Genomic DNA, 13,484 nt, shown 5'->3' on the forward strand with positions numbered 1-13,484 from the left:
GGTTACGAATAAAAGTGGCAACATTGCCTGTCGCTTGTTTAGGTTGCGGTGTTGCAGATACTTCATGAACGAGTATCACAGTGTGTATCTTCGTTTCTGACATTTATCGTAAATATAACGTATTTTTATAAGACAAAGAGCATGTTCAGCATTGGTTGAAGACTGGCTGCATTATAACGTAACGTAAGTTCACTTACATACACAATTACATGTCACCATTCAGGAGTGGGTCACTTCAGATTTTTTGATCTAAATTATTACACGATCCGAATAATATATATTTATTTAAAATTCTAAAAAAATTAAAATTTTTTAAATTTTATAGTAAACGCTTTGAAAGGGAAATAAATTATTTGATATTTAGTTAAATTTTAAAAATTAAAAGGATTTTTTAATTAATTTGTTATATATGTATGTATTTCGTTTGTATAATAATGAGCATTTGAGATAATAAAACCTTATTTTGAACTGTTTATAACGCACTTAAAAATGTGGGCCTCAAGTCCCAAACGTAAAGATCGAATCTATTGTAGACATCAAACTATATACATATAAATAGCTGCCATTTTATAGAGCATAGATACGCCATTTTGTGGTTTCGTCATACAAAATGAAAGTTGATAAATTGATATTTTTAGTATCCAAATTGCAAAATTTTTGGTCTGGATATGTTTTTCCGGAGATATTTTGGGTCACTAAAGCCAAATATGAAGGTCATTTCTCGCGGAAATAAGCAATTTTAAACAAATATTTAAACAATAAAGATCTTATATTTAGGAATCCGCGTAAACGACCGTGAGGTCGGAAAATAAAAAGTAATCCAAACTTAATCCAATACTTACGATTCAAATACATACAGAGTAAGCTATATAGTAGGTTAAGAGTATCAAATTTTAAAAAGGTTTCAACGATTTCAAAAACTCCTACAAATGTCATTCTAGCCGAATATATCGCAGTTTGGATACTATAATGAAGCCTATTTTTATATTGAATTACAACACGTTCAAATTATAAAATGGAATAATTATTTTATTATTTACGATACGTTGTATCGTATTGCTATTGCATCTTTTATGAGATAGTATAAATTTGAAGCAGGGTGAGTAATGGAATTTTTGTTTTTAAAAATATCTAATAAATCTTTAATAAAAATTTCATTGCTTTTAATAATGATCTATTGAAAGTTCAGTTTATGAGTATAAAAATACTGGATCTATGTAGGCCCCATCTTTATAATGAGTTGTGGAAGTACAATACTTCTCCCACTTAATAAATTTAACATTATATTACCAGTATGACGAATGTTGATCTCATCAGCGAGTTGAAAGAGAAAACGGTGGGATTATTTATACTAAACTATATATCTAAACTAAAAATGTTTGCAAATTGTGAAACAATGCTCACAGGTAGTATTTTAGTGTACAAACATTTTAATAGTACTATTTTTTTTAGTATACATTGTATTGAAAATATGTTTATATAAAAGTACCCAAACATGTACATTTGTACACTTACATCAATGTATTAAATTTGATGAAATTTTGATAAAATTTGCACAAATATTACTACTATGGTGAAACATTAAGTATTGTTAAGTGCGGCATAAGTAAGAAGGGAGTGGGGGTATCATGAGTACGAACTTCTTAAATATTTCAGATTGTACAGTATTAATTCAAGAATAAGATAATTGGTATAATTTTACATGTTATGTAAATATATATTTTTATTATAAAATTTTTATTTCCATCACTTATCAAGAATTAATTTATCGGTAGTGAAATGCGACGCCATATTGCTAAACTTCGTGTGCAGTCGTTGAATTTCGTTTGGACACATGTCGGGACCTATGTTCAGCAGTATTCGTTCAATAGAGAAGCTTGTCAAGAAGCCCGCCTTTCTGAATATACATTTTTCGTAGATTAAATCATAATTATTTTAATATATTATCATTTTGTATTAACTGTAGCTATTTGTGTTGTGTATTTGTATTTAATTTTATAAACAAACAGTATTATTGACTTGAATCTCCTAAAGTTTTAAAACGTTAGTGTAACAATACAAACTGATTTAGTCTACTATGTTAAACCATTTTTTTAGTATATTATTGATATAAAGTAAAAAATTACATTCAATTATTTTAAAATAACAATTCTATTTTTGCGACAATAAGGTATATTTGTTATTTGAAACACAATGACGAGTATTAGTAATGTAGTATGTATTTCCAATCCGCCATTTTTGTTAATTGAGTACTCATGGGCCAGGGATGGTATATGTTGGCGCGCATCGAAGGGCCCACATTTTATTATCTGTAATGCTTGTATGGAAGTCTAAATTCTTTATGTACTTTTACATGATATCTTTACTACTAATATTAGTCATCAATTCCTTGTACGCATTGCATGCTTAATGATACTGTAGTACCAGACGGAAAACATTGATTCACAGAAAATAAGGACTTATAGTTCATATAGGTTTAATACACTTGTAATTAGTTATTGTCGTGGAAATGTTAAATTAAAAATTAAATCTGTTTAAGATATATATCATCCAAACTGTAATGTTCTGTTATTTAATTATGAAATATAAAATAAACTTTATTTTTGGTTTTGATTGAACTTTATTTCAATTTAAAAAAATTATAGTTTATAATACTAAAGGTTCTATTATTAACCTTTTATCATATTTACCGATTATAAAATTAAAATAGTAAAAAGTTCGTAAAAATTAAAATTATTAACAATACATATTAAATGATAAGAACTATTACATGCATTTTATTATGCATTTGCAATAAAATTGATTATCACTTCAAATTGATTAAAAAAGTCAGTTAAGTCAAGTTAAGTCAAGTTAGGAGTACAAAAATATTTATGAGATATGTTGTATGTGTATATAACCAAGTATACTGGTGTATATAAGTATATAAAGTTAATATATGATATTTTAAAATAAAGTTATTCGAAGAAAAGGAATTACAAGTTAAAAATTATTAATTACAGGTTAAAAATTATTACATGAGTAGCTTGTGACATTGTCTTACATATTATATATTTTCTATGATGGAAGCTTTAAGAAGTGATATATTACATACTCCTGACTCTATACATTCTTTGTCTTGTATTAACACACATAATATTGATGAACTATCAAAAGAAAAAGAAGAGGAGTTGTTATATAGTACAGGCGATGATGGTGATGAAGAAGATGCTCTCTCAGATGATAGTATGCGTTTAAGACTCTCTGATGATGAAATTGAGACAGAAGATATTTTAACACCTGTTTTAGATAATCAAGAAAATACATCAAAAACTAATGAAATTGGTAATCATAATACATTACACTAATTGCAATATTATGATCTGAAAAATTTGAACGACTGTTTTATTTAAATTACAGAAATGACATCTACAAGAACTGAAGATATGGAAATTTCTTCTATTCCAAAAAAAGATATAATGAATACAGAAGCAGATATAAAGAAGAAGGAACACAGTTCAGATAACGATTCAGATGAAAAAATACTAATTGATTATGAAAAAATTGTTAAGAAAGGTGAAAGTGAACTGATGAGAAAACCACGAACAGCTAATGTTTCTCGTCTATGGCAAAGTTATGGATCACAATATAAGTATCCTAGAACTCCCAATGGTCGTTCCTTTCATTGGGTTAATCAAAGATTTCGTCATTTAACACCTAGAGGACGTTATAGACTTCAATATAACTGTAATACAAGATTTTATAATGGATTTGGTCCTTTCGAACGAGGAAGAGGCAATGGAATATTTCATTCACATAGTTCGATTTATGGTGGTAGACGTCAAAAGAAAGGCTTTAGTTCTAATACAATGCACAAGCAAAATAGTTCAACAGAATCTGATGTAAGTCCTATATCTCCATCAAATAAAAACATATCTTTAGAAGCTAAAGTTAATGATATTGAAACTATAAAACTTGATAATGACGCAACAATAGATGGAGATAGTATATTATGTAGCAAATCTGTAGTTAATAACGATAAGAATGACCATTCAAATGAATCATTGAGTGAAAAAGTTGAAAATACTCCTATTAAAAATATTAGAAAAGAAAATTCTGTTAACACTGATTCTGTCAATAATTCATTAGAACTAGAACATGACTTGGAAGAAAATACAAAAATAAAAGTATCTAATGATCCTGAATGTAAAAATACTACGATCCATACTTTGAATGACAATTCTAGTGAAAATCCTCTAAATTCTGAAACTGATTCTCAGAATGATAATAATAGTAAGCAAAAAGACGAAATAAATAAAAACGATATGAATAATGCAAATATTGTTTTTAGCGATTTTCGTAATTCTAACAATTTCAAAGTGGAAGCATTGAATATAGACATAAAATGTAAATCTGGTAAAGATGAAACTATTAAATATACTGAAGGAAAAAGTAATCGAGAACAATACAAAAGTATAAATAATGAGGAACAAGATAAAATAACTAAAATAACTGATATAAAATGTAAATCTGATAAAGATGAAGCTATAAAATATACTGCAAAAAAAAGTAATCAAGAACAATATAAAAGTATAAATAATGAAGAACAAAATAAAATAACTAAAATAACTGATACAAATGAAAGTACAGAAATTAAAGAAGTCTATAAATTAGAAGAACAAGATCTTAATAGAAATAAGAAATTAACAGAACTCAGTCAAGAGATGGAACTATCTGGAAATAATTGTAAAACTACTGTTTTAAATTCCTTAGAAGAAAAAAAAATAGTAAATGATGATATAATACTAAATGGAAAAGTAACAAATTATAAAACAGATGAAATTCTTAGGGATAAAAAAAAGAAAATTTCTTCTGAAGATATGAAATCAAATGAAGATTATGAAAACAGTGAGTTTAAATCAACGACTGTATTAAATAATGTAACTAGCAACAAAAATGGTAATATGCCAGAAAAAACGGTTATTAAGAGTGTAAAATGTGATAATCAATTAAAAAGTAGTGATAATAGTACAAATTCTATCGAAATTAGTAAATCCAATGCTTCTGAAAATCAATTAACTCATCCTATAATTGATCTTTGGGAACAAAATAAGGACGTTACTAAAAAAGATATAAAAACTACAGAAAAGGAAAACTCAATAATAAGTTCTGCAAGTAAAAAAAATTTAAGTGAATACATTGAATTGATGTCGGATAAAAATAGTTTACCTAGTGTAGAACTAGAACCTAGTGTAATCACAGAAAATGATTCATTAGATTTTGTTACTAATACAAAAAATAATAGTGATGATAGTGATAAAAGAACTGTTGAAGTTCCTGTGACTACTCAAAGAAGGAAAAGACGATCAAAAAGAGAGAATGTTGTAGTAGAGCAAATGAATTGCACAGAAGAAAAACAAGGTAGGATGTATATTGAATAAATGGGATACACATTAGTTTAAAAATGAAAAGATATCACTTTTCCTCTACAAAAGTATGTTCTCCCACATACAACTTGAGTCAATAAGAACTAACATCTAACATAACTGGCTATATATTGGCTGTATCAAAAAATGTTTGAAGTGAAATGTATTATATTTAAGGAGCCTGAGAAAATGAGTACATTTTGACTTCTTAATAACTTATAATTTTTGAGATATTACGCTAACATTTAGTTTTTTTATTTGTTACCATATATTTTTTATAATCGATACAGTTGGACATTCCGTACAAAAAAGTATCCAGCTATTTATACCGAAATCCATTAGTTTGGCAGATATTATAACTTTAATTCGTTAAATATAATGTATGAAAGACAGGGAAAGATGTGAAGCAGTATTCTTGTATTTATGTTCTCTTTGACTTTCTTAGTTCATACCTATTGGATCACCTTGTATATGTATTGCATTTTTATGAGTATAAAATATTTAATATATCTTTAAAAAAGAGTTAAAAAATTATAAAACTATTAGGCATTTTCTTTTTTTGTTCACACTTTCATTGGTTTAAAAATAAATTATATTTTTGGAAATATTGTAATTTGTAAACTAAAGATATATATCTAATAATTGAAAAGAGTTAAACAATTTGGTTATATCTATTTTTTATTTTTTAGTTCTATAAATTACTAAGTTTTTATTAAAATATTTGTAGCAGTGAGGGAAAGTGGAAGACGGAAGAGACGAACAGCTAAAAATGCAGAAGAGATTATAAGAACAAAATTCCTTCATAGTGATGTAGAATCTAGTGATGATTCAGAAAAGTTTGTAGCTATAAATTTTAAAATGAATCAAGATGCACGTCCTTCATCGCCACCTTCATTAAAAAGGACCTGTTCTGATACTGATACTCCTGTTATGAATGGTGGTGTTAAGAAAATTAAAGCAAATTTTGAAGAACGATGTAATGAATTAAAAACACAAGAAAATAATTCTGACAACATTAAAAACCTTAACTATATTCATAAATTTTTCCAAAGAGACTTGAATGAAAAACTGCCAAAATTAAAACAGGAAGTATGTTAAAAATATAAAAATTTAAATTAATTATTTTAATAATAAAAGTTTTATATATTTCAATGATGATAATTTCTTTAAGGAATTAGAAGAACTTTTGATACAAAAAATTGTTGAAACGATTACTATGCGTGACGAAATTGGTAAACTAAGAGAACAAGCACGTATATCAGAAAAAAATCAAGAAGTAACGCGTGCAAAATGTCAACAATTAGCTAAACAAATTAAAGATTTTGAAATGGTATTAAACCGTAATGCGGCAGATCGACGCGCGAGTAACGATAAATTCAGTCCACCAATTAAGATCAATAGATCTGTTGGATTACAAGTTAATTTTGTAACGGTATATATGAACCATTTTGCTAAGTTATATATGATTTTATAATATTTTATTTTAATTTTATTTTATTGTAATATATGTTTATATAGGATCATGTAATGCAAAATTTAAGGCAATTACAACAGAATTCTAATATGAAGTCTCTACATGTTTCAAGTAGTAATAATGCATCAAATACTTCTGTTAATGAAACAAATAATGCAACCAGTCCAAGGAGAGGAATTAAAACAAGATCACCCAGGAAAACTGAGCCAATAACTGGACAAACTTCTGTGGTGGCACAAAGTCATACTCAATCTCCAAACATTATGACTACTATCACTCCTGCAGCTTTGGTTGTTGCTAAACCCCTAGATTCACAGCACCCTCTGACATTATCAAATCAGTCTAATGTTCAACAAATTATATCAAATGTAAGTACTTCATTCGAATTTTCTTATTTTTATTACAAATCTAATGACAAAAAATTATTATTGGTTTCTGTAGCAACAGATACAACCACAACAATCACAGCAAGCTATAATTTTAAATGGAAAATTTCCGAATCAGATAAATCGTCAAGGATCCACTACAACAAACGTCGCAAAATCTCGTGCAAACGATCTTATTGATCTTACGGATGAAGAAGAGAAAAGTAAAGGTATTAAATTTCATAATTTTCTTATATATTTTCGTATTAAATGAATAAGAACATATTAAGGAACTTTGGTAATTTATAGCTACTACTGGTGTACCAGTTGTAACAACTACAGTAACTGATCAACAAGTAAACTTAACACAAAAAACACAACAACCTTGCTTCCAAAGAGTAATTCAGACTATTCCTGGGAATGTAGCCATAACAAGTCAACCGCCTAGTATAAGAGTAGTACAACCTGCTAGTCAGCCAACACCTACTGCTTTAGTGGTAAGTGTATAATAAGATATGGATATATTATTCATTTCATCTATTATTTATATAATTTTATTATATGTTTACACACTTTTTTATAGAATAATATGAATGCGCCTCGATTAGCATATGTGATGCCAACAAGGCAATTATTAATAACACCAAATTCCAGTCCGGTAAAATGAATATTTTTTGCCATATTTTTAATAAAATGAAGTTGAAAAATAAGGCTTTGTAGTTAGTTTACAGTTTTATAATAAACATTTCTAATCATAGATACGGCCTGTGACTTCGTGTAGAGCTTCATTTCCAACTTTAACGTATAAAACGGGTAAGTAGTTTCAGTTTAAATCATCAATATAAATAATATATAGATATATTACAATCTTATTTATAGGAATATCAACTATTGCAAATGGAACGGTTCGATTTTTAACGACTCCAGCTACTTCTAATGTACAGTTAAATAAGGTATACTTTCAATTAACAGTTTTGTTTTAATAATACAGGTACTTATGTTTATGCTTGTATGTTTATAATTGTATTTGTTTCAGCATCCAGCACCCTTACCAGATACGCGTAATTATGCTGTAAATCCTCTTTGGAAACTTTCACCACCAGCTCCATCATTAAAAATTTCTAAAGTTGCACATGGTATGTTACAACTTGCAAATTTATACCTATTAAAAATGTTAATAGAATATAAAAATTTATTATTATTATCTAGGAATAGTATTATCTTGGAATATGAATTTGTCGGACAAGTATGCAGATATTGTTAGTTACCAGTTGTATGCCTACCAGGAAATTGCTGGTGTTCCTCCTAACACGTCATTGTGGAAGAAAGTAGGCGATGTTCGAGCTTTACCACTACCTATGGCGTGCACACTTACACAAGTAATTTGAACAGATTGTGTTTAAACACTAGAGTATATTCCATAGATATTTGTAATGTCTTCCTTTTTGCAGTTTTCTGAAGGAAATAATTATCACTTCGCAGTTCGAGCAGTTGATATACATTCCCGAAAAGGACAGTATAGTATACCTGGAAACATTTCTTTATAAAGTATATGATAAATTTTGAATTATTATATCAATATTATTTTTACGCACAGTTATAACAGTTCATGACTCATGTAACAACAAATTCCGTACAGTCCTTTGCGTTATCGTTCAATTTATTACATTTATTACATGTAAAATATATTTAATTCAATTACAGAAGTGTTTATAATGATCAAATATGATGTATAGATTACATTACAAACGAATTTGTTGTATAGTAGTAAATATCCATTTAATCATAAGTAATTCGTACAATCCTTGGTAACTATGATACAATTGTAGCTAACGTATTTTTATCCGTCGTTTTTTATACACCTCTTAATTTATAAAATCAAAAAATACAAATCTTAATTTTGACAATATACATATAGTTTACATCCTTATGTCTTTGCTCACAAAATTGGAGCATGAAGGCTCCATGCAATTTCGTGCCATGTTTCATGAAGTATTATCATTTGATAGTGTGGAATAAGCAATTATTAAACATTTTAGATTCCGTATTTTGAACTTTAAGTAATAGTATAGAATCTAGACAAAAACAGGAAAAAATATTCTAGTCAAAAAGAATTTTTGTACTAATTCAATATTTACCTTTCATAAAGACTGCTACAGTTAAAAATTATATATTTGTTGTATAAATCTGCTATCAATACTATTGTTCATTGAAAGTGTTCACAAATATTGCTTCCTGTGTTTTATACATAAAATACCATTTATTTTCCCTTTCTAAATTTATTTTATTTTTATTGTTACTTATTGTAATTGAATCTCGCTAATATATGATTTGCTCAATTTTGATACAATTGTAATAAATTCTAAATGTTAAATAATAAAATACTCCATAGATTTTAACATAAGACAAACTATGCGAATCACTTCATATTACGTATGTAAATATTAATGTTTATATGTTGTGACTGTTAATATTTGTATTGAAAATATAATGATCTAGAGTATAATTATCTAATATCATATTTTTAAGTTTTATTTTCATTTTTGTGTCAAAAATGTATAATAAAATGATTGCTCATTTTTTATATGAGTTTATAATTAAAAAATTCCTAATTGTTATACAATTTTAAATAAAACGTTTGTTTTTTTAAGGAAATGAACCAATACATATAAAAAACAGAATTTTTTGCTATTTCTTTTATGCAATATGAATGTGAGATTTCCCTAATATTTATTTATCACAATTTTAACATAACTTACAAAAGTTTCTTAATCAACAATAGGAAAAAGTCGAATATAGGAACTGTAGGATATATACTGCCCGTATTACTAATGTAATTTTAAATTAAATTTCGCGCATTTTTGGTAACAGATATGTTAAATTCTGTGATTGTTAGTTTACATAGATAAGTATCTATATGATATTTTTATTACAGATTTCTTTTAATCTTTTATAATTGATTAATTAATAATTAATTTAGAAATATCAATTGGTACAAATTTTAAATTTTATTATACACAAATAATGTTCAAAATTTAGTTATCACTTACATAAAAATTCTATAGTTCAAAGATGTAGTTTGTAAAAATAATGTCAGTTACAATTTTTTCTATATCTAAAGATTTACAGGATAAAATAAAGATCTTAAATTAAAAAAAGGAACAAAATTTTACGAAGATATATAGAAATATATTAGATTTATAGTAAAAATTATTGTAAAGAGAAAAATATAATTGATATACGTTTTAACAAGTTTTTAAGTTTAAAGTTTAAAGTTTTAAGTTTAACATTTACCCTTATCATCAACCAACACTTAAAACCACTTTGAAATTGCATGAAACTGCATCACGACTCCATATAAAAAATTTACTAGTATTTGGAATCATGCTTTACTAAAATTCTAAACTTTCACTGTATAATAAACTATCTTCTATATTATAAAATATATGATTCTTAGAAATATAGGAAAATACATCAAAGCAAGTATAATTATGATTTTGCGATGTATGTATATCATAATACGAATGTAGCTACAATTTTTTCCGATATTGTAAGAAAAAAGTATAAGCAAGTGGGGGCGGAAGTAGTTAGTCGGTAATTTGTGTATACTGTTTGCTGTACTTTGTGACACAGTATATAAAAAGCCCGTGAAACTAGAAAAAAACTATAAAATCGAGCAATATTCTAATGGGATGATCATACATTTGCAAAGTTTGATATTCAAAATATTAATGGATGTCTATTTCTTCGAATATTAATATGTGTGAAATATTACGTAGCAATTTTCTTACTTTCGCGATATATCTTGAAATGACAACCACAACACAAATAACGTTTGAAGACAGGAATATTTTTCAACCGTTTTAGTTGCAATGCATAATCTGTTTCGAAGAATTTATTTTTATATAGTTGTTTGGTTACCAGTTTTACGCTTTTTTCATTAACTGTTTCGGATTTTGAGCTTTTTTGAAATTAAGTCAAGAATGTAATATGTCAGCAAATTTATGTCAAAATACAACTATATTGCAAAAACAGCAACTTCGCAACTTTCTAATAGAAATCAATATTCAATCACCTTGAGCTTATATGAAAGAAAACTCGAAAATGCCAACTAAGAGGGTGAAATATGAAAAATATTGTAAAACTATGCTGGATTGAGTGGATTGAAAATATGCAGTGCCAAATTGTTTCATGGGTGTGACATTTCTCAATTTCATAATTTATATATATCTTCCATTACATGGCAAGTGCTGTTGCAAACTGTCTAAAAGAAGTCAGTAAGCATAGCTCTTGTCTGTAACTGGTAGTGAAATCTACATTGATAATTAGGGGATGCCCAGCCTACATTCGCTCGTCATACGACGAGCTCCACTGATGGATATGGGTACTGCCACCAGTTCTGTGACATCTGTCAATTCTTCTAACAAAGTTGCTACAAGTCAGAAAAAAGTTGATAAGTCTAACAAACTTACTGGAGTTAGATTACCATTATTGCGCAAAGAAGCCAGTGTTATAAATCTTTCATTGACAGAGAGAACTGTAGTAGGTAAAGGAGTAGATGCACCTTTACTTAGACCTGAAAGTAGTGCAAGCTTGGAAGCTCGTGGTAATAGTTGGTTGAGTTTAGGCCCCACAGGATTAAGAAAATGTGAAACTACTGTGGGTTTAAGTACTTCTGCTTTAGAGGGCAGACCTATAAATCGCAGTCGAGTATGTTCTCGCTGCTCCAGTTTACTATCATTGGCATCTAGTTCCCGCTACAGTTTAGCTGCAGGCAATTTTGTTCCTGCAAGTTCTCAACAAGCACTTGGACGTATCTTTTGTAAATTATGTCTTGTTGATACTTCTTTTTCTAAAACATTTAAGATAGAAGGCTGTGGTTGTTCCTATTGTAAAGATGTATGTGCAATCTTTTTTGATACATATTATCATATGAAAAATTATTTAAAGTAAATATATTTATACATACATATAGTTATTATACATATGTATTTTACATGTTTTAGTGTATGAAAGCATATGTTGAATTTGAAATTGAAGAAGGTGCATATGAGATTAGTTGTCCTGATGCACAATGTGAACATGGAGCAATACTTTCCATGAAGGAAATATCAAGTCTTGTTAGTGCTGAACTTGTGGAAAAACATCATAAATTCCGATTAAACAGAGGTGTGTAAACAGTACTTTACTTGCTACAAACATTAGTATAATTTAGTTTAACTATTTTTTATATGATATGTAGATGTATCCATGGATAAAGCACGTGCTTGGTGTCCACGTGCAGGTTGCGAAACAATATGTTCTATAAATGCTACTGGTTCAAATGGAACTCCTATTGGGCCAGTTCATTGTCCTAATTGCTCTACAGATTTCTGTTCTATATGTCGGGAATCTTGGCATACTGGTCCTTGTTCAGATATTTCCTTAGGTATACCATTTGATGGTGATCATATCAAATGTTGTCCTATGTGTTCTGTACCTATTGAAAAGGATGAAGGATGTGCTCAAATGATGTGTAAAAGATGTAAACATGTGTTTTGTTGGTACTGTTTAGCTTCTTTAGATGTAAGTAAATTTGTCTATAGCTGTATAATAATGGTAATTTTCTTCAAAAACTTTTAAAATTTTATAAATGTATTGAATAATATAGGATGACTTTCTATTGCGACATTACGACAAAGGACCGTGCAAAAATAAGTTGGGTCACTCACGAGCATCAGTTATTTGGCACAGAACACAAGTTATTGGAATTTTTGCTGGATTTGGATTACTCTTGCTCGTTGCATCGCCCTTACTTTTATTGGCCGCACCATGTATTGTATGCTGCAAATGTCGTGTATGTGGTTCATCTAGACTTGAACAAGAAGAAGGTGATACTGCAACGTAGGAAAACATTAAAAGTTTTTCAATATTCCTGTATAATTCCTCTCCACTACGATAAATAATTAAATTAGTGTTTCCAATCTGTGCACGTAATTGGCGACTTATATAGATATACATTGAATTTGGTGCATCATAAATTGTATGACAAAAAATAATATAAAGGGAATATAATACCTATATTGCGAAACATTTAATTTTATAAATGAAGCGAAATTTAATAATATTATGTTTTCAATCATTTTTGTGGTTGTTACTTATAATCAATAATTATTTTCATTATTTTGACATATTGCAAACTTATGAGCTTAAAAAGGATCAATATATTTGTATATATATATTTATGGTATGATTGTTTTT

The 13,484-nt window shown here is 27.9% G+C and overlaps 2 protein-coding genes and 1 long non-coding RNA gene across 7 annotated transcripts; 2 read left to right on the plus strand and 1 right to left on the minus strand.

The window, feature by feature from the left end:
* The first annotated feature begins 24 nt into the window (after positions 1 to 24).
* On the plus strand, positions 25 to 9,358 carry LOC100743311 (putative uncharacterized protein DDB_G0282133). Of its 5 annotated transcripts, none has more exons than XM_003489053.4 (14): positions 25 to 183; positions 3,003 to 3,324; positions 3,400 to 5,400; positions 6,133 to 6,494; positions 6,577 to 6,837; positions 6,924 to 7,247; positions 7,321 to 7,474; positions 7,554 to 7,741; positions 7,828 to 7,902; positions 8,003 to 8,057; positions 8,124 to 8,197; positions 8,281 to 8,380; positions 8,454 to 8,623; positions 8,696 to 9,324. In XM_003489053.4, the coding sequence occupies exons 2-14, from the start codon at positions 3,060 to 3,062 to the stop codon at positions 8,789 to 8,791; spliced, it is 4,125 nt and encodes a 1,374-aa protein (XP_003489101.1). In that variant the 5' UTR covers positions 25 to 183; positions 3,003 to 3,059; the 3' UTR covers positions 8,792 to 9,324. The 5 variants fall into 5 exon arrangements, with proteins under 5 accessions (XP_003489101.1, XP_012240366.1, XP_033176343.1 ...); XM_012384943.3 differs by having other exon boundaries at positions 6,136 to 6,494; XM_012384942.3 differs by lacking the exon at positions 25 to 183 and adding an exon at positions 1,767 to 2,043 and having other exon boundaries at positions 8,696 to 9,358.
* On the minus strand, positions 8,162 to 9,735 carry LOC117151593. The gene is made up of 3 exons (XR_004461619.1): positions 9,383 to 9,735; positions 8,528 to 9,319; positions 8,162 to 8,406 (listed from the first exon to the last, which is right to left on the minus strand). It is a non-coding gene; the product is annotated as an uncharacterized LOC117151593 (long non-coding RNA).
* A 1,109-nt stretch (positions 9,736 to 10,844) lies between these two features.
* Positions 10,845 to 13,355, plus strand: LOC100743434 (probable E3 ubiquitin-protein ligase RNF144A). The gene is made up of 5 exons (XM_003489054.4): positions 10,845 to 11,439; positions 11,574 to 12,143; positions 12,251 to 12,413; positions 12,487 to 12,809; positions 12,895 to 13,355. The coding sequence occupies exons 1-5, from the start codon at positions 11,371 to 11,373 to the stop codon at positions 13,129 to 13,131; spliced, it is 1,362 nt and encodes a 453-aa protein (XP_003489102.2). The 5' UTR covers positions 10,845 to 11,370; the 3' UTR covers positions 13,132 to 13,355.
* The last annotated feature ends 129 nt before the right edge of the window (positions 13,356 to 13,484 follow it).

Source organism: Bombus impatiens, unplaced genomic scaffold, assembly GCF_000188095.3.
Source record: "Bombus impatiens unplaced genomic scaffold, BIMP_2.2 scf_0317, whole genome shotgun sequence".
Taxonomy (NCBI): domain Eukaryota; kingdom Metazoa; phylum Arthropoda; class Insecta; order Hymenoptera; family Apidae; genus Bombus; species Bombus impatiens.